The 21,442-nt window shown below is 35.3% G+C and overlaps 2 protein-coding genes across 3 annotated transcripts in view; one reads left to right on the top strand and one right to left on the bottom strand.

Annotated features, from left to right (window-relative positions):
• LOC149420586 (G protein-coupled receptor Mth2-like) overlaps positions 1-21,442 on the top strand; it is a 209,662-nt gene that overhangs the window by 74,584 nt on the left and 113,636 nt on the right. For both annotated transcript variants that reach the window (XM_089636817.1, XM_089636818.1), the window contains exon 4: positions 5,451-5,529. In XM_089636817.1, coding sequence (XP_089492943.1) covers positions 5,451-5,529 — 79 coding nt within the window. The remainder of the gene's footprint in view (positions 1-5,450; positions 5,530-21,442) is intronic.
• Positions 18,782-20,161, bottom strand: LOC149420587 (uncharacterized). Its single transcript, XM_089636304.1, has 3 exons — positions 20,140-20,161; positions 19,972-20,046; positions 18,782-19,162 (listed from the first exon to the last, which is right to left on the bottom strand). Exons 1-3 carry the CDS (start codon positions 20,159-20,161, stop codon positions 18,798-18,800), a joined length of 462 nt encoding a protein of 153 aa, XP_089492430.1. The 3' UTR covers positions 18,782-18,797.

Genomic DNA, 21,442 nt, shown 5'->3' with positions numbered 1-21,442 from the left:
GTGTGATCTATTTACTAATAATTTCTCAAATTTTTCATCTTCTTATAATTCTCTAACTTCTCCATCCTCTTCTTACAACCCAAACTAACAATAAATAATTTTTCTTTTTTATATTATAGTAATGTATAGATTCTATGTCCGTAAACTGTAAAATTCACCCGCCACAATACAGGGTCATCCCTTGCATGGAGGGTGAAATATCACAAATAACCACATGTACCTACTCTCAAAATCATGTATCAATAAAATAAAATAAATTTAAAATCTAATCCACAATTGAGTGCTGGTACCTACCCTGATGTATAGAAGTGAAGCATGCAACTGGCAGAGAAAGCAGTCCACATTGGAGTGCTGGTACCTACCCTGATGTATGGAAGTGAGGCATGGAACTGGCAGAGAAAGTATGAAAGTAGACTGAATGCTGTTGAAATGAGATCCTTGAGGCGTATATGTGGTAACACCTTACATGATCGTGTGAGAAATTTGGAGATCCGCAGGCTGATGTAAGCGTAATGAGTAAGATTAAGATAGTGACGCTTAGATGGTTTGGGCAAGTAGAGCGAGAGAAATATGATGCGAATGCGAATGGTAGCAGAATTCGGGGACGCCCGAGGAAGACATGGCACGATCGATTGAATCAGATACTCTAGTCAGGCCATGTCAAGAGTCATAATAATAGAAGAGTATGTATGAATGTGAATGAGACAAAAAGTGTGTGCCAAGACCGAGTTGTTTCTCTCTGCCTACCTCTACGGGAAAACGGCGTGATGGTTAGTTAGTTAGTTAAGTTCTAAATGATAGAACGCAGTTTAGTTTTTAAGTCGTCATAGTAAAATAACCCCACCTTAATCATACCGCTGTAAAGTAAGCAAGTTACACGAGACAGAGCTTTCTGTAAGTATTGTTCGTCTAGCAAAATTGAAAAAAGGTTCAAAACATTCACCCAATAAAATAAACATTAAATGGCGCCGCAGGTATTAATTTTGCTCATCCCTTACACATTATAAACCTATCGATGCTTGGGCCCCAATGCGGTTACCCAGGCTGTCAAAGTGGTTTCAAAGGTTATGAGTTGCTACGCCACAGTACACAAAGATATCTGCTGATGGTCTGGTTCATAGTATAATTCAGTGCATAAATTGGCATCACAACTTTACTTATTTGTAACCACTAATATTGTTACCAGAAAGCGTCATGCCCTTTACCTTGAATTTCTTTTTGAAAAATATTCTTATTGACTCATTAGTTTACAATGTCTGTCTCTGACATACAGATACCAAATATGTATCAGAGACAGGCATTGTAATGAGCACTAACGAGTCAATAAAAATATTTTTGTTGACTCATTAGTTTACAATGCCTGTCTCTGATACACGGATACAATTATATTTGTTATTAGTGTATCAGGGACAGGCATTGTAAACTAATGAGTCAATAAAAATATTCTTATTGATTCATTAGTTTACAATGCCTGTCTCTGATACACGAATACCAAATATGGTTTTATCCTTCTAATATGTAATGAACGTGTAAATTAAGGAGATAGTTTTTTACTAAAAAAGGATATTTATTATTATTTATGTTGACGCAACTAAACGCATCTCTCTTCAACTCTCAATTCCTCCACCCAATTACCTGTCCCTGTCTGATAGTGTGGAGTACCTACATACCTACATGTGTTACATTGCAAACAAATTATTATACTCAACCAATCTGTTAAGAAAACTGGTGCAGTGAACATGTTCCTACAGTACGTTTAATTTAATTTAACCAGCTCTGTCCCTCAAGGCCATAAAATCGAATGAAAAGATCAAGGGTAAGTCATAATTCTTTTCCATTTCTAACTGTTAACCTCAGCTACCCCAATAGTTTTGTCACAAATTGATTACAGCCCACAATAAAACCACAAACTGCTTCGCATACAATATTTGCTACACCGATTTATTTTATTCTTTAGGTCCTCAGCTTAGTGCACGATTTCGATCGTTCGTTCTCCTCATCTCGTCTGAAAATTATATCTAATCATCCTGGTAAAAAAAGACATTACTTGTCCACGTTTTGATGATTACAGAAATGCCAAATTTATCTTTACGAACATGTGTATTTAGGTTCAAACATAATATGATAAATAAATTTATCACAAGATGATGGCATTGATATATGAAACGATTGGCTAAAACGCAAATTTTCTGCATTCGTTACACATGGAGAGCAGAATTTTTGCATTTTGAGCTTGCTTCCCAAAAAAATATTGAGCTGTACAGTTTATTAGAGGCGCTATTGAGTAAAATATCTCGTCAACACATCTTCCAATATTAGAACGCGATATTAGGTGCGCGTAGACCGGATTCCTTAGTTTCAGTTAGAGCGTTGTAGATCAATTGTAGGTAAAAAAAGTGGAACCAATTTTTTCGCATCATGTCTCATCAATACATCAATGCAAACGATTTTTATAAAAAAAATTCAACTTTAGTCCTATGGTCGATCCAGCATTGGAGTGAACCTCATGAATAAATGTATCTTATATTCTTATAGGACTTATCTGTTTATCCTATGTACTTATCTGTCCAGGGTCTCACAGCTTTTGTCTTCAGCACTGCATATCGAGTGCATCGGATATTTTCCTCTCTGGAATATTTAGCTAGAGTGTATCCTTCGTTCAGGATTTCACGCCTTATGATAAAATAGATAGTACAAAAGCTCTTTTCAATCCTAGTCCACTGTTATAATATAGTTGTAGGTTGTAACATTATTATATAAAGCCCACGCATACCTATTTTCTACCGATTTACAACAAGTTTCTCGTTAACTCTTTAAGTTTTTAAGTTTAAAAAAAAATATATATATATTGTTTTTGAAGATAATATCTATCCATTTGTTATACCGAAATGTTAATGATATGAAATTCCCCCGATAGAAAAAAATCGCAAAGTAAGCTCCGAAATTTTTTTTCCTGTTATTTAATACGTTATAGGCACGAAATTTTTTTATGTGTATCTTTAAATGCAACTAACGCATTTGCCGAGAGACTTTTCCTTTATTTCAAACGAGTCGTGTTTTATTAAATATTTTCATCATTTTTTATATTAGCGAGCTACCTCCAACATTCGTATTTACATATCTCCTTTTCAAACCATCTTTGAACGCTTACTAAGGGGCCTTAAGGTTCTGGGATTATTCCCACAATGACACTCCAAGCTTGAATACTTCGTTTATTGGTAACCGAGTATAGATCTTACGTATGTGTTTACTAATTGCCAGCTGGGATGTGAGCGAAAGATCAAACTTATACATGGGCTTTTATACTAATATAATATATCTGTCTCTCTCTACACTGACGGAGTCAAACACCTTACTTTTATATACCATAAATCCTATCCATTACCGTATATAACATCATTCGTCTCCAAATCACGGCATCTCGCATGTTTGACTCCAAATAGCTCTGCGGCCAGCGGTCACTCAATATCAATATGAATGTAATAATTTACATTATATATATATAGTGAATACCTCACAAGAGTCCCAACTGCTCCCGCCTGGAGCCAGTGAGACTATGTATCAGAAAAGGTAAAAATTATTCCTATAATCAATATTTTAATATTTGAAATTCATCCTGCTTATGTTTGTGCTCGCAATACTAAAAAAGTAGTCTACCGATATCGCTGAAAATTTCAAAGTTTGTTCTTATTAGTTTCAGGAGTGTTTAGAGAGTGTTTTGAATGGTAAAAGAAGTCGAGGACGCTCGAGGAATACTTAACGCGATATCTCTGCACCGGAATGAGATACGAAGTCGAGAAAGTAGATGTAATGTAGTTTTTTAACAGTTAATTTATGTAAGTTTTTAGATTTTCACGGCCAAAAGTATTTTTGTTGTTTGTTTTTGGGGTGTTATGCCGTGTTGCGCTAACTCCTTCTTTAGCTAGCTCCCTTGTACTGTAATACCTACAAGCTCGTAGTGGATTGAAGCTGGCGGCACGGTATCGCTTCCAAGTAAATAAGCACAAACTCGACAACCAACAATTACACATCTTCGGATCTACCGGATCTGCCCTGATGATGACACTGCAACGCTGTCCGAAACGTCGGCTAAAGAAGGAGCGCAACACGGCATAACACCCCAAAAACCAACAACAAAAAAAGTTAACTTATGGTATACAGTAGTTATTGGTGGAAGAAATCGAGGATGCCCGAAAAAAACATAAGCAATAGCGAAACATTGCGGGGTCCAATTGTTTATTTATATTTACTTAATAATTCAATTAACACGCGACATTTTGCAGGATTGTGCTATAATAATTTTTCACGCGTCAAAGGATAACGTATCTGAATGAACGTGGCTTTGTTATCAACCAATAGGGAAAAAAATCATATTTAAATTTATAAATTGTATATTGCAATCAAATGAGGTCACAATTTTCAACCACATCCGTCGAAACTACTTTTATCACATCTATATTTTCTATAATAATTAATCGTCCATTAATAGTCCATAAAATGTAAACTTATTTATAGTCAATTTACTCTCATAACTACCGCATTTTTATTTTTTATTTGTTTTTTCGCTCAGCCAGGCTTTTTCGCCATATCGTATTGAGGACATTGCTTTATGCTATATACATTTTACATATTTATATTGTTATAGATAATGTATGTTTTCATATTTTGGACGTTAAGTTTAGTAGGTATCGGTTAAATTTTTATTTTATTTATTATATTATTTGTATAATTTTATGTGTATAATGGGTTCAAGCAGCAATGCAGTAAGATTAAAACAAGCCCTCTTCAAAAGAAAATAACCGTATGGCTCATAGAATGTGGCAGAATGAAATCGGAAAGCTTCCTGAAAGAAATTATTGTCTGACTGAATCCATATTATCGCATATATATTTATTATTTTTGTTTTTGTTTTACCATTTGTATAACGATATATGGACAACATTGTATAATTGTGTTAATATTTTATTTTATATGTTTTTTATATTTTCTTATGATTTCTTTTTTATATTTTCTTATTTATTACCTCCATAATACGGGCATTTGCCTAGTTTGGGGTATTAATAAAAAATAAATAAATAAAAATAAAATAAATTTATATTACAGAAATTATTATAAAAATGAATGAAAACTCTGACTGAGAAAGTAGAAAGTTTTTCATTTTAGTCTACAGATAACATATTTAATGTTGCAATTGGGACAAAATTTCAAAAGTGTAAATTTCCTCCCTCTAATTTTATTGGAGTGAAAATGAATTATTGTGTAATACTTTGGAAAGTTATTTGATTATAAAATCATAACGTTTCTGTGATTCCAAGAACGCGAACAACGTTGAGATGCTGCTCGTACTTGAATGACAAATGCCCCTTGGAAAGTTCTGAATGGGGGAAGGAGGGAACAGCCTACGGCGAAACAGCTTTTCATTAAAAGTTTTCATTTCTGTCTTCTTACAGCTTTCACCATCTACTTCTTCTTCATGGTGAGCTTCTTCTGGCTGAACGTCATGTGCTTTGATATATGGTGGACCTTTAGGTAAGTACCGATATTTGAAGTATTGTTGTCTACTTATAAATTTTTTTAAGGTCAGATATATATATTTTTTAATAAATAATTTTAATTCAAATCTTGGAAGTAGAAATTAACTCATTTCCCTACTTCCGATTGAGCTGAAACTCGGCAGATTGACTCGTTGTCGATGACAATGCATTCTATCAACTTTTTGTGGCAATTCACCATCGAAGAAATGCGCAATGTTTAAAAAAAGAGAAAAAAAATAAAGTTGGTTGTTTTCAGGTGAAAAAATGTAACAAGCAGTAATTGTTGAATGAAACACTAGTATATATTGAATCATTTCGCGGGTAAGAGATAAGCCGCCATAGCTCAGTGGTCAGAGCTGTCGACCGGAAATCGAAGGGACACGGGTTCGAGTCCCGTTGGCGTCATGTATCTTTTATCAGGAGATTTTTCAATGTGGATGAGTGTTTCAGGCGAATAATTATTGCTTGTAAAATAATTTATACCCTTTGTGCTATGCATAAAAAAACCTTGTCTTAAAACATTAGTTTACCAAAAAAATAATAATTTAAAATTTCTGTTTCATATATGACAAATATGACAAATCGAACTTTAAAATTTCTGTTTCATTATTATTTTACTTACAATATTGTTATAGATTACCTACCTATTGTTTGTTCTATTACTGTCAATTTTATTCAGAATCCTTATATTATATTCTTTGTGTATTTTGAATTCACACAGCCCATTGAAACCACAGTGATCAAATTACTTCGTGTGATAAATTCTCTTAAGTGAAATCTGTCAGATTCAGTCCTCAAGAACAAGGAATTTCACCACGAAACGTAAGGTGGTTTACCTTCCCTTGTGGCGTTGTACTTAGTAGGCCTGTTTGAAGGCTTTACAACTGTACACACATTACACCTGTGGAAACACAGGATTGGGGTTAATTCTATTAAGAGAATTTCTTGTTAGGGTCACATTTGCTGTGTATCGTCAGCGAAGAGATCTCAATTTAAGGGAGTCATTTATAATTTATACTATTTTGTGTATTTTATCGAAACCGTGATATATAAAATATTTAATAAAAAATAGTTTTCTCGGGACATCTTAACTATGTTTTCTGAGGTCCCAAAACACCTTGAAAATTGGTGAAACAAAAACTAAGTTAAATACGTTACGTTTATGTATTTTTTCCATCGCTGTTAATCACCTTTTAAAGGTGTTTTGAATTGTCATTGGGTTGACTTACCATAGAACCGATTACTGATGATGTAATTCCTGATGTATGTGATTCCTTTGTTTTTTCTTTTTCATTTTTTTCGTGATACTGCACTAAAGCTCCGACAGCACGGAGGCAGTGGAAATATACTCGTAGCAAACCAATTTCAGGAATTTTGTACATGGTCCCAAGAAAGTTGGGAAGTAAAGATAAGGAGAAAGGTACAAATCGATTCAGATCTTGTCACCTAAACCATTGCATATATGAAATTTCCATATGATATACATATTAAAAAAATACATTTTAGTTTATTAGTGATTTTATTTATATATGATGAAAGTCATAGATTTTTTTAATAAAAAATACATGTTTACTAGGTTGCATAAACCAGAGAAGTTTCCAAAACGGTTGATAAGAATGATTGATTCTAGCCAGGGCTCTGAGAATTCTACTAGCAAAAATATCACTAGTAACTTATGTCATTATATATTTAATAAAATAACCACACTCTGCTCACTTTCTTCACTAGCGCAAACATATTTATTTACTTACAGAGTTAAAAAAAAAGAAATCGTATTTAGTATCATAAATTTTTTGATTAGATAACTTTGCCAAAGTACCGCCAACTCAATTAGTATCAGAAACAGATTACAACTAAATCTTTTTTTATCATCAGATTGCGAATTTACGGAGTAGATTAGTTTTATGTTGACTGTCCAATTAAATTATATCAGCCGTTTTAGCGTTTTTAAAATGTCTCGGGGAAACAAAAATTATGCAAAATAATTTCCTTCATGAGGACATCTGTTTGTACCATGGACCTAAAAAGCCCTGGACAGAGTATTCGTACCATTTTGGATGAATGGCATTAAAGCCAAATCTGGGGCGCTGCCAGGCCAGTAAGCCATCTTGTATGACAATCTTTTGAAATGATTTCTATTCAAAATGAAAAATAGTTACAAATCTTGTAACTATTTTATGAATACAATTATAACGGCTTATGCTTTTTTTAGGTATTTGAGGAGACAGGGAATGGACTACGTTATTAAAAAAAATATGTAGGTAAAGGACACTCCGCGGCTTCAAGTTTATCTCGAATAGTTCCGTCCACAGCTTAGTAGGTCTATGGCAGTGATGGGCAAAGTACGGCCCGCGGGCCAAGTCCGGCCCGCCAGGCTAGTCGATCCGGCCCGCGACATTGTTTTGAATAACCCTACCACAATTTACCAATTGAACAAAATGTATTTTCTACGTAGATAGAATAGAATACTTAACGGTTTCCTTCTCATTGTGTTTTAAGTACGGTATTATTGCATCTAATATTAGTTTGCACACAACCTCGCGCTTTGCAGATCGGTAGCATGGCAAATGCATGGCGATGTGAAGTACAATGCGTGTGTTGCTCGGCTAAGTTTGGGACGAATCGGGCGCTACCATTTTCGTTTCCTCTGTTTTCAAGGTCAGTGTTCAATCGTTCAATGTTCATCAGTGTAGTTCGGACAGTCACGACGCTACGTCGCGTGCAATAGCATTCGTTCCCGAGCACTCAATCATAGACAATTTTGAGAGTTTCTTGACTCATTGCAGTCTGAGTATTCTGATGTACTTTACTACACTAAAGTAAGGTGGCTCAGTGCAGGACGAGTTTTCGAACGAGTTTGGGATTTAAAAGACGAAATAATCTCTTTCATGGAAGAAAAAGGAATGGACGAATGTGAACATATGAAAGATATTGTACGGCTTTCAGACTTTGCATTTTTTACAGATCTTCTCAGTCACATCAATAAATTGAACGTTAAACTCCAGGGAAGAAATCAATTAATCAATAATATTTGGGGTCATATCAGGAGTTTCAAAATGCAATTGAATCTATTTTCTAAACAACTAGTCAAGAAAGACTTTACTCATTTTCCAAGACTAAAAACTATAGCAGTTAGGGAGGACCAACTTAAGAACTATGAGAAAAGCGTGAAATATCTTTATGAAGAATTTGAACGAAGATTCCAAGACTTCAAAGTTATAGAACAGGACCTGGACATTTTTAGCATGCCATTTAATATGGATTGTGAATCAGTCAAACCAGAATTGCAGCTCGAATTGATTGAGTTGCAATGTAACACTGAATTGAAGCAACTGTTTCTCAACGTTTCCAAAATTGAGTTCTACAAGGCCCTGTCAAAATCAAGTTTCTCAAACCTGAAATCTCACGCTCAGAAGATAATTGCAATGTTTGCATCTTCCTACATCTGTGAACAGGTGTTTTCTACTATGAAGCTTCGCAAAAACAGTGTTAGAAACCGATTTACTGACCACCATTTAGCTTCACTACTGCGAATCAGCTCATCCCATTTTTTACCAGATTATGATAAACTTTTAGAAGCTCAGCCACAGTTTCATCTGTCACATACGCCTTCATACTCTTCTAAAGAATAATCAATTATTGTTACTTTTTTACCATTTTAGCATATAATGTACTCAATATTATGCATGATGTAAAAATTAAAAAATAAAGTACTTATGTCACTTATAAAAAATTATTTTATTAAATTTTTTTTCCGGCCCGCCTAGATAATTTTTTATTTTATCTGGCCCTTTTCTTAAAATGTTTGCCCATCTCTGGTCTATGGTTTGTGCCTACGTACGAGGAGAGTGAACTTTTCAAAATTAGAACCGATGTCTTCGGGTAATTATCAAATCAAAATAATATTTTAAAATTCAGAGAAGCAATTACAACGTAGGTACCTGCCTATAATATATTTTAGTGGACGATTATTTTTATTCTATATTTGAAAATATAGTTTACATTTGCAGGCCATTATAAAAATTGGAACAAATGAAAGTTTTTTACCGGTAACCACACTAGTTAATATTTATTGCACACATTTATCTTGTTTTTTGCTGTAGGTATTATTTTTCTATTTTTTTTGGAACCTGGAACGTTGTATACCATAGAACTATGAAGAATGGTTCTGCTAAACAGAGCAATAAACCTTGAAATTATGAACCACTTTCTGCCTGGTTTAAAATTAGCCAGATATAATCCAGAGCCAACAGCTTAAAAGAGGAAGAACCGCATTAAAAATACCTGTTGTTATTTTGTTCACCTGCCCAAATATTCAAGGTGTAAATCAGCTGTAGTTGTTTTCAGATAAATAAACAGTTTTATGATGCATCCCATCTAGACAACCTCTTCACAAATAAAGTACATATCCTCACAAATCATATATTGTATTTATTTCAAGTATAAATAATATCAAATAGTAATATGTAGTATCTCTATTTGCAAATATTCCGCAATAGTAGATACTTACTGTTATGTCTCTGCTTTACTTGCAAATTTCTGTGTTGGGAACTCTTTGATAAAGTAAAAGGTTCTTTTATTATAATTGGGTTTATTTACGTAAAAATTAATAAGTCTGGATTTAGCAACACTGTTCATCACCCGAAGGTTGGTAATTATCTGTTTCTGGCAGCTTGTTGTCTGTCAATAATATCCCACAGGCTATTGCTACACTCTAGCGACATCTATCGGACTCTGGAGTAAGCTTTATGACTAGTTCCATCTATCGCTCGAATACCCAAATTATTACCATACATCACACTTACTCTCATTGTCGCCCTGGTGGCATATCGACATTGAGTTTTAGCTGTGTTTATTGACAAGATCTGAATAGCCAGCTATTTTGCTTCTCCTTTTTTACATTAACTCCACGCAAGAGGCCCTGAGGAAAATAATTCTACTCAAGACCTGTGTCATCTTTGGGGATGCCGTGTGGAGGGTTTTTTTAGGACAAGAAGCAGTTCAGTGTGGGTCAGTGTGTCCAGGAGTGACAGAGGTATAAATGTATCACTCCCACTGGGGTGGGAGGCGATGTTCCGAGAAAGGCTGTTGGGGAGGTCGAAAGATCTCCCTCAACAATTCTCTTCCGATCTGCCCCGCCATGCAGTTGTTGGGCAGGCGCATCCGCCACCAAGAGAGAAATGTAAGACAAACTTCACCAAATGAACCCGGGCACTCATGCTACCAAGTCACCAAACGTAGCGAACCACTTGGGGTGACCTGTAGCAGAGGTATTGGTTATCCAATAAATGGTTCCCGGGCGGTGGTACTTATACTCTCATTCCTTCCCCCCAATCAATCTTCTTTCTCTCCACACTTCGTTGGGACATACAACATTCCCCTAATTAGGAAAATTATATTTTATTTTACTCTATATTATTTGTTTATTCAATTTCTACATTTTTTATAACATTACAGATAACATTTGTTCAATAATTCGTTAAAATTTTCGTGTATAAACAATGTATATACAATTCCAAAAACCAAATGCGTTGTAGGACATGAACAATACAGGTATATATCGATCTTATGATCCACTGCATTAAGGGATTAAGTTAGTTTCCCAGGGGTGAGTTCATAAATAAATATTTACCCTCGCTTCAATTATTTACTTAAATAATTTGATTTAAAAAAATATAATTTTTAAAGTTTTTATTTCTAGCACACTAAAAAACCTCGCTGGAACAAAAACAACTCTTTTTTTAAATATACAAGAGTCCAAACTGCTACCAACCGTCTGAAGCTAGTGAGACTATGGCATCCCCAATTGTAAGGCTGAAGGTAATGGAGAGGGGAAGGAGAAGGGAAAGAGGAAGGTGGGGAATTATCTGGCTAGATATGGTCACCAAACACGGCCAAAGCCATTTCAAGCAAAGTTTAAATTCTGAATGATTGTCTTACACCAGGGTGAAACTGAGAGTATTTTCCACTCTGGAACTATATTATTTTTATTTAGTAAATTGTGAAATAACACAAATTAATTAATTAAAATTTGAACCCGCGACCTCCGGCTTACTAGTCGAGAGCCTTGCCCCTCGACCACGGAGGCCGTCAAATTATGACGAATACCTAAAATCATATTGCGAAGAATAAGAATGTTTGTATTAAATTAACAATTAGAAAGTTCAAGGTAGTCTACATTCCTTTCGTATTTATTTTCTTTCAGACTGATGGATGTGAAAACGAGAAGAATTTTCAAGAAGTGTTTTTGGGGGAGTGGGTAAAAAACACGATACGCTATAAATTACTTTGTTTGATCTAATTTTATGCTATTTTACGACCAAAGTTTTCTCTTGTAAACTTCAACTAAAGAATTATCAATGAAAAACTCTATAAGTTTACGATTGTTTCTAATTATTCGAGAGGAACTCCATTATTGTTTGTTACATTACATAGGTGGTACAACTTTAACAGAAATAATTATAATAAACTTATAATCTAAACCTAACACCACTCGTGCCATTTGATTCGCTTCACGATCATCATCTGGAAGTTTTCCGGTATAAGTTTGACCTCTGAACGGGTAGTCAATCACTCACCTTCCAGTTGAAGTTTTGTCTTAATTTGTATTCTACCAACTTAACCCAAACTCATCTGCAATAGCACATTCGACGCAGCTCTCCAAGTTGTGTAGTATATTGATACCGCTTGCCAAAAACACAGCGGAAAAAAAGAAACTCACTTTTGAAAATCGAATTAGTTTGGCCAGGCCACAATGCCCATCGTAGGGTTGAGTAATTAGGATGAAAGCTTGTAAAATAAGTCAAGGTAAAATATGTTAATTGATAATTAATTGTCAATTGATACTTAAAAGTTACAGTTTAATTGTGGTTTCAACAATCTTACTTACATAATTATTTTATTAATATGATTATGGCTATCGCCCTCTTACGCCTTAATTACTTTACTCCCACCCTGTACCCCCTCCCTTCTGCTACCACTAAAATATTACGCAAGTCATCGTGATATTTTATTTGGATTGTATAAAAAATCTACCACGTTATACCCAGGCCAACAAAAACCTTTTGTTTTTCCCAATCGAATCAAATCCACAATAAAGGATTCTAACGAATTCTAATGACGGGTTGTTACACAGAATTTGAACAATTCATCAAATTTCAAAGCTGATTTTCAAATTCTTTAAAGGTTCTATTCAAAATCTGTTTTTTTTTTAATTTTTTGAAACACCTGGCCAGTAATTATATAATAACAGAACTTGAATAGAACCTACACAGAACTTGAAAATCAACTTTTAAATTAAATGAATTGTTCAAATTCTATGAAACAACCCGTCCTAATTCGTTGGATTCCTTTTTGATGCTGGAGTTTTTCACTAGCACACACAATATGAGTGTTGGAGAGCGATTCAAAAAGTACTATTCTATTTTTTGTTTACCTAGTGTGCGCACGAAAGCTGTGGCCGAGCTTTTAGGCTCACACCGTATAATATTCAGCTTTATTCAGTTTCCACGTCTGTCATTCAAATTTCTTGGTTGATAAAAGCGTGCGAATGTCAACTTATATAAAGCTTTCAGGTAAAATTCTTTCTGTTCCCGGCAGGAATTACTAGCCGAGCACTTCCCCATCTCAAACACTCACAGTTTGAATTTAGATGGATTTTTTCTTCTTTCTGATACCGTTTTACTTTCGATAATCCCATTGACTGTTGATTTTTTCTCAATAATTCATCTCACACAGATTCATGCAACATACCAAAAAGTAATAAATAAAATATTTATCAAAAAGATACACGACATGTTAAATATATCAAATAAATCTTAAAAACCAAAGTTAAAGTAACAAGAAAGACAGAAATTTAGGTTAGGTTTTTAGGCAAGTTTTTTTTCCGTCACTCTTAATGACCTTGTGTCACCTTTTACCGCTAATAAATTGATCAAAATTCTCTATTTCTTGATAATAATTACGAGTAAGTACATACTACATTTAAATGTAAAGTATATTAAATGATTTTAAACCACGTTCAGTTTTTCGATCTTACCCAGAATTCACACGAAGCGTTTTCACATTATTTACCCGATGTCCATTAACAGTATATGGGAATAATCTCACATTTGCGTGATAACATCGTATTCAAAACGTAGTTAAACTAGCACTTAGCATTTAAAAGCTTCCACAGATACAAGGCATAGCGCTTTAGTATAATCGGCTTACCCATGCGAGCTTTGAGAACCGGTGTTAAAGCTCAAATAAGCTACATTTATCTAGTTGATATTCAGTAATGAACGCTGAAAAATAACATATTAATCTATGTTATTCGCACGCTAGTTTGAGTTCTTAAATTCAAGGCGATCATGCTATAGTAATATGTATTCCGGAAATATCCTTCTCTGGCGCAGGGAAATTTAATAGGAAATTGATTCACTGCATTGAATTGTAGTATCGTATTTTATATCATGTCGATGCTCTTAATCCAATATAATGAATTATTAGATAATATTCCGTAGAATGGTTTTCGATTAATAGTGTATTTTCGGGGTTTATTTTTTTATTTTTAATTATTATTCCTTATTTTGGCTCTCACCCATTAGGGGTGATCTTGGCCATGCCAAATTAACATTTTTCTTATTAATAAATACAACAAATTACAAAATATAATTGATTACATATCATAAACATAACAACAGTAGGTTATCACAAAATTATAAAAATAGGAACCTGTGTACAATATAAGTGGGCGCTTTTCGTTATTTAATCAAAGATTTTTCTAAAATTAGTTGCGTTTTTTTTAAAACAGAACTATGAAATTGGGAATCTTATAAACAAACACAGCATATTGGAGTAAATGCATTTGCAACCGACAGAATTTTTTTACTTATGCGTTTACTTATTTTTTCTGGACTATTTTTTTACGGTTAATATTTGTATAAATGGAATTAATGATCTGAAATTATTAGTAGCAAGTTGTAAGAAAAAACTCATTAAAATATTTGTTTTTCATGAATGAATATTTAAACATAAACAGATTTGACTTCTTTCAGTAAAATAAAAATAATGTAATGTAATGAAAATAAAACAATGCCATATATATCTATGTAAAACGATTAAAGGTGGTATTTTCCTCCTTTCATACAGTTTATTTCATCCATTTCTGTTTTCCGTAATATAAAATATCACACAAATAAATCAAAACTTTATTTTTATTGTGGTTTATTTTTTGGTTACTATGCCGTGTTTCGCCACCTCATTTTCAGCCAACGTTTCGGACAGCATTACAGTGTCCATCATCAGGGCAGATGTATAAAAAGATAAAGTTTACACATGTGGTGGATGTAGTTTAAACATCTGTCCTGATATGAACACTGTAATGCAAACTTTGGCCAAACGAGGAGGCAGCACAACACGGCATAATTCCTCAAAAATAAACCAATACAATACTTTTGGCCGTTAAAATCTCAAATCATTTAAAAAATTATTTGTTTATGTACATCAAATATTTTATTCTTTATCTCACATAAACTTAACATTTCTGTGACATAAAATTCTTCCCTACGGGATCTTCTACTATGCAGATATTTTTAAAATTATATTCATGGGCCTAATATACAAATGTTTATCCCGTTTTATATCAAGAACTTTTCGGGACGGAGAGCGGGTCTCACACCCGTATTCAGAGTCGATCCTTTAGTTCAAGAAACCTTCCTTTCCTTTAAAAAACACCGTTTTATATTCAGAGACACGCCTAAAGTCGGTGTGACGTCACTTAGTAAGGAACATAAATAAACCAATCACTAGATTGATAACTCCGAGCTTTTGTAGGGGGAAATTTTGTCCACTATTTTTTAACCGATGACGTCATTACAGCCTTTGATTTCATAGACAAGGTAGCCGAAACAATAAAAAAAAAAGGCGCGGCCATAGACAATATGATCTTTCCTAGGTGCCTACCTAGGAAAGATCATATTGCCATTCATCAGCCTAAAATATTATTTTAAAAAATAAATGTTAGAAATGTTAACAAATTCTCTCAGGACGACAAGGTTCCAACTCACAAAGTGCGGTCCTGCAAAAATGAGCTATAAGGTATCTTTCCTTACGGCACATTTTCTCAGGACGGCGCTTTGTAAGTTGAAAATCTGTCGTCCCGAGGCCGTCGTAAAAATAGCTTCAAATTACTAGAAATTTGAATTCCTTTACTTTAAAAGGAAAAACATTTTCAAACAATTATTGTGCTTTTCTACGACAGTGTTGAATGTTAACATTTCTCTGTTTATCAGAAAAATGAAAAACTTTGTTACATGTGAAGTATTTTTATTTTATTTCACTAATATGACAGAAACAATAATGATTATCAAACAAGAAACTATAAATATTCTTACACAAGGGAGCATCGTTTTTTCGTGTGGCGACTGAATTACTACCGCTGGGTCCTACAGGAACACTTGAATCTGAAAAAAAATTATCTTTTAGATCGAGGAAAGGAATGAAAAAAGATCTGCATAATGGATGAAGACATTTTCGAATATTTCCAAGTAACATAGAACAGATGTTTACCTTCATAATCTTCCTTAGTCCTTTTGGAAGAAGGATTCATATCTCGCAAGACGTAATAATATGGTCTTTGGTGACATCACACGGTCCTGTAATGTAGGGTCCTGGCGGAACATGATTTGCACCTGTATTTTCGTCACAACGGGTCCGATACTGTCGTAAATCCGGATAACTACCAATGCCGGGAAGATTTAAAGTCGGCAGTGCGGAACTTCGAAGTGATCCATTCGGCTTTTTGTTTCTGATGGAGAAATGGCAGGCACAAACGAATATAGGTTAAGATACGAATTCGATTCTGTCGATTCTACAGGCCCATTCGCCGAACCTGCGCTCCTCAAAGCTTCCGTGTTTTGGATATTTATGTCGAGTCGATTGTCTGTCAGTACATCCCTTCACACAACACGGCTTGATAACTTTACCTTCAGACATTTCACATATCAAACAAATCAAAACAACAATATGAACTGTCAAGATGGCGTCACATTCACATCCGTCACATGGTTTCAGGCATTTCCGGGTAGGTGGAACGTAGCCTCTCTTTCTGTTACACGGGTCTTATGCTAGAGAGAGTGAGAGATCAAACCACGACGGCTTTTCATTGGTCGGGCTGTAGCGACGTCATCAAAAACCAAAAAAAGTATCGGAGTTATACCCCCCTGGTAAGGAAGCTACCTTTCTCAAGATTTCAAAAAATTTTGTATTCAGAGACGTCACTATGGAAGTCTCTACGACACTGCGCACGCGCATACTTGCTTACTTTGACTTTTAGCTGTCAAAACTCGAGGTTGGTGGGTAGGGTACCTTTGCCTTGCTAAGTCGGTGATTTGTTCCCAGTTGTTGCGGTTGTTGCTGTTGAAAACATAAAACAATGGAGATGCAGATTATGGAAATGGAGATCATGGAAATGGATAACGAGTTTTTGGATTACATCGTTGATCCATACAATACACGTGACGACGTTGGCACGGACAATATGGGCAGCGTGCGGCGTTATTTACGCGATTTTGAAAATCCCGTGGAGTTTTACAGTGACCGGCAATTTAAGGATCGTTATCGGTTGGAGAAAACAACTGTAATGCATATATTAATTCCTCTATTATTTCCGAATTACGCTTTAGTTAATAATAGAGGCTTGCCCATACCTCCTGTTATTCAGGTAGCTATCGCGCTGCGATTCTACGCTACTGGTAATTATCAGGTAAATGCGTCTTTTTTACTAGATATCTATTGTCAAATTATGTTCTACTTTTGTGAAACGAAAATATTACATTTTGTGATGCTGAAACTTGTTATTTACATTATGTCTGTACTGATTTGAAATCGACAAAGAATGAAAGAATGCATATATTATTTAATGAAAACATGATGTCAACCTAAAATTAACCAGATGCCCTTAGATGTACAAAATATCTAGATGGAGTGTTCATCTTGTATTATTTTCAATGTTCATTAACTACCTACATATTTTTATATGATTCCAGATTGTTGCGGGAGATCTACACAAACTGAGCCAACCAACCTCCAGCAGAGTAGTGCAAAAGATTTCCTCCAGATTGGCGCAACGGATAACTGAATTTATTCATTTTCCTCAACGGCCCCAGGACTACGCTGAAAATCGGAAACTCTTCTATTCAAGAGCCCAATTTCCAGGAGTCGTCGGATGTATTGACTGTACACACATTGCCATCAAGAGCCCAAGCCGAACAATAGGGGAATCTTTTCGCAACAGGAAAGGATGGTTCTCCTTGAATGTGCAAGCTGTGTCAGGTCCACGTTTGGAATTTTTGGACATAGTTGCCAGGTGGCCTGGTTCTACCCACGATTCCAGGATATTTCAAAACAGCGCGTGCCGCCTAAAGTTTGAGGAGAAAAGGATTACAGGCATTCTTCTCGGGGACAGCGGATATGGCCAGACAAATTATATGTTCACACCAGTATTAAATCCTGCAAATGAAGGGCAAGAAAAATATAATAAGGCGCAAATTTCCACACGGAATGTAGTCGAAAGATTATTTGGTGTATGGAAGAGGAGATTTCCTTGTCTGAGGAGGAAATTAGAAAATAAACTAAGTAATACTACAAACATTATCGTTGCGTGTGCCATTTTGCATAATTTATGTATATCGTCAAACGACCAGCATTTTGGGCGGTTTGAGGGTATAAATATACCTGTCAATTCGGTGGTGCAGTCTGCTTCAGGCAGAACGATAAGAGATGCATTTATCCAAAGACATTTTACGTGATGTGTAATGAACTGTGAAAGGACACCATATATGTAATGAATAGTGACGTCAGTAATTGTGCCGTGTAATGAACTGTGAAAGGACACCATATCTAATGTATAATAATTGTGCTGTGTAATTAACTGTGAAAGGACACCATATATAATGTATAGTAATTGTGCTGTGTATTGAACTGTGAAAGGACACCATATCTAATGTTATGACTAATGAAGTCATATTTTTTAATGCATAGTAATTGTGCTGTGTAATGTCATGCTGTGAAAGGACACCTTATCTAATGTAATGAGTAGTGAAGTCATATTTTTTATAATATGTTATAATTATGCTGTGTATTGAATTATGAAAGAGCACAAGGGTTTATCTTAAATATATACCTATGTATGTATTAATAATGTCCATTATCAAAAAAATTGAAACAGAATGGAAAATAAATAAAACATTTATTGGAGATTAATATATTTTTTATTCATATTTATTTATTGGCGAGCTCTTTTTCCAATTCTGCCTTCGCTCTTCTTATTTGTAGTTCTATAAGTTCGTTCTGCAGACGAGCTCCTTTCGACTGCTCCCGAGCAGTCTCGATCTGCTCCCGGGCAATCTGCTGGGCAGTCTCCCTCTGCTCCCGGGCAGTCTCGATCTGCTCCCGGGCAATCTCCTGGGCAGTCTCCCTCTGCTTCCGGGCAGTCTCCTTCTGCTCCCGGGCAGTCTCTCTCTGCTCCCGGGCAGTCTCCATCCTTACTACGTGCATTTCTTCATCGTACTTTGTTAGATTGGTGCTTCTGAGGCAACGCACTTGGCCCTCGTCCCGAACCACCTGCCCACTAGATGGTATCAAGTCTGAAACAACACAAAATTACAAGCTGATTAGTGAAACAACACAAAATTGCAAGCTGATTAGTCATCAATGTAAATAACAGGTTTATTTGTGTAAATAACACTCTGTGCCCCATGACATAGTGCACAGTCGGGAAACACGCCAAACACGCGCCCAACATATTTATTTATTTACACAGTAAAGTAAGTAAGTGTAAAGTAAATATAAAGTGCAAACTATAAATTACAAGTAAAAATTAAAATTTAAAGTAAGAAAAAAAACAGTAAAAATGTAGAAATATAAATTATCTCTAAAAGGTACCCACAAAGATTTAAATATAAAAAGTAAGAAATCCTGGATTATGTCATCCGATTTGATAAATTTTTCAAGTACCTATGATTTCTAGTACATTAAATAGTTTTGGAGTGCAGTACTGGTAGGCATATTATGTTTACATGATGTATTATCGTGGTACCTACTAGCAAACAAATTAAGTTTAATGCATCTTTTGTATGAGGCCAGATTACCGACGAAGTGATCGATATTAGCATATTCATTGCATGTACACGGATGACATTTGTCATCAACAGCTCGGCTGTGGAACGATTTGCTGGCCTCTGTTTTTCCTCCCTCCTACAACATTGGTCTCTTCAAGACCCATTTTCACTCCTTCCTCAAAAACATTCCCCACACAGCATCTTCAACAGGGCCCCTCTTTCTTTATGGTGGAAAACGAGAGGTTAAAGTAAAGCTCTCCGAACTCCGAGCATTATTTGAACCTTTGTACGAAAATGCAAGTAATCACAGCAAATAGAGAGGTAAATATAGTCACCTTTCTTGGCTATAATGCGACGTGTCTTCGTCTTGAGCTGGGGCGTTGAACTTTTCTCCGGTGTTTTTGTTATATCTGAAAATTAAAAACACTTTTGCAATATTTCTATCTCGAAAATTATTTAAGATTTAGCATGACAACTGATAAAATTATGTAATAAGTTCCTACAGAGAAATGCGAACACTACCATCTAACAACAAATCACATTTTGAATTGATAAGAATCAATTATATTATCAAAAATTGACTTACCAAACACCGGCACTTCCGTCGACTGGTCAGTCCATGGCATGCTGAATAAAGCAGACGTGCTGGTGCTGGGCACAGCGGTATCTGAAACTTAAACAATACTTTATAAGAAATAAGGTCAAAGTTAAATAAACAAGTAGCCAAAATATTTCACATAACTTTCTTAAACTAACCGCGATCGCTGTCGTTGCTAAAGCTCAGTTCAACGTTGGTGGCCAAGTCCAGCACGCTGTCAACGGGATGATGCTCATCAGAGACAGTTGGCGACAGCCTGCCCCCTCCCGTCTTCATCCTGCTCCTCTTTTCCTCGCAGAGCTCCATCTTCCTTTTTGACTTAATGTTGTCCCAGCATTTCTTAAGCTGCGCTTGGGTCCGCTAAGAAGGAATTCAATAATACAGTATTATAATAGTATTACGGAATCGGAACAATAGAAGAGTATGTATATGAATGAAAAAAGAGTATCCCTGTGGGGAAACGGCGTGATGGCTAGTTAGTATTTCAATTACAAAAGATACAAACCTTTTGATTGCCGGCGATTGAGTTGAAATCATCTGTCAACATGGCCCACGCATTTTTCTTCTCGCCAAGTTGCAGATGATTAGTCGAAATGCTGGCAACGGCAGGATATGTGTTTATTAAATCTAATAAACATTGCCTTTCACTCGGCGTGATTATAATACGAGAATTCATTGTTTAAAAAGGAAACTTTCGAGACACTCAACTGAAGATGTAACAGAGACTTTTGACAGGCCGATGTTATTTACTTATTTACGACAGACGCTTGAACTAAATCCATAGACAACAGCATAGATAAACACACAGATTGTCCCAAAACGGGGCATGTTGTTTCCGTAGAAGCAGGACATCGACAAGTTTCGGATGACGTCACACCTTTCTTTCGGCGTAGACAAAAGGTCTCTACCTGAGGAAAGGAAGCTCAAAGTGTGGACTCTGTATAGAAGCGTTAAAGGTAAGGACGGTTCTTACCTTTGCTTAGGTAAGGCTGACACTTGACTTAGACAACTTTAAGGATCGACTCTGAATACGGGTGTCAAAGGCCTTACGAAGTAGATCCCAAATCAAATAATTAAGGCTGATTACTTTGCCTAAATGTTCAACGTAAGTAGTAAGATGGATAAAGTGATACGTGGGAAGTTACGCAGTGGGAGCTATAAATTATTTTTAGCCGTACGAAGCAACGAAGAAATTCTGGTTTAAGTTT

Source organism: Hesperophylax consimilis, chromosome 10 (assembly GCF_061612785.1).
Source record: "Hesperophylax consimilis isolate HC1 chromosome 10, BYU_Hcon_1.0, whole genome shotgun sequence".
Lineage (NCBI taxonomy): Eukaryota > Metazoa > Arthropoda > Insecta > Trichoptera > Limnephilidae > Hesperophylax > Hesperophylax consimilis.
This window is presented reverse-complemented; position numbering and strand designations above follow the sequence as displayed.

Bases quoted from the DNA above. Each gene is read 5' to 3' on its own strand.
- LOC149420587 (XM_089636304.1), bottom strand. From the start codon at position 20,161: ATGGTAGTGTTCGCATTTCTCT. The intron at 20,047-20,139 runs GTAGGAACTTAT...TTTAATTTTCAG, and splicing joins GGTAGTGTTCGCATTTCTCT to ATATAACAAAAACACCGGAG. The intron at 19,163-19,971 runs GTGACTATATTT...GTGTTGTTTCAG, and splicing joins TCGCATTATAGCCAAGAAAG to ACTTGATACCATCTAGTGGG.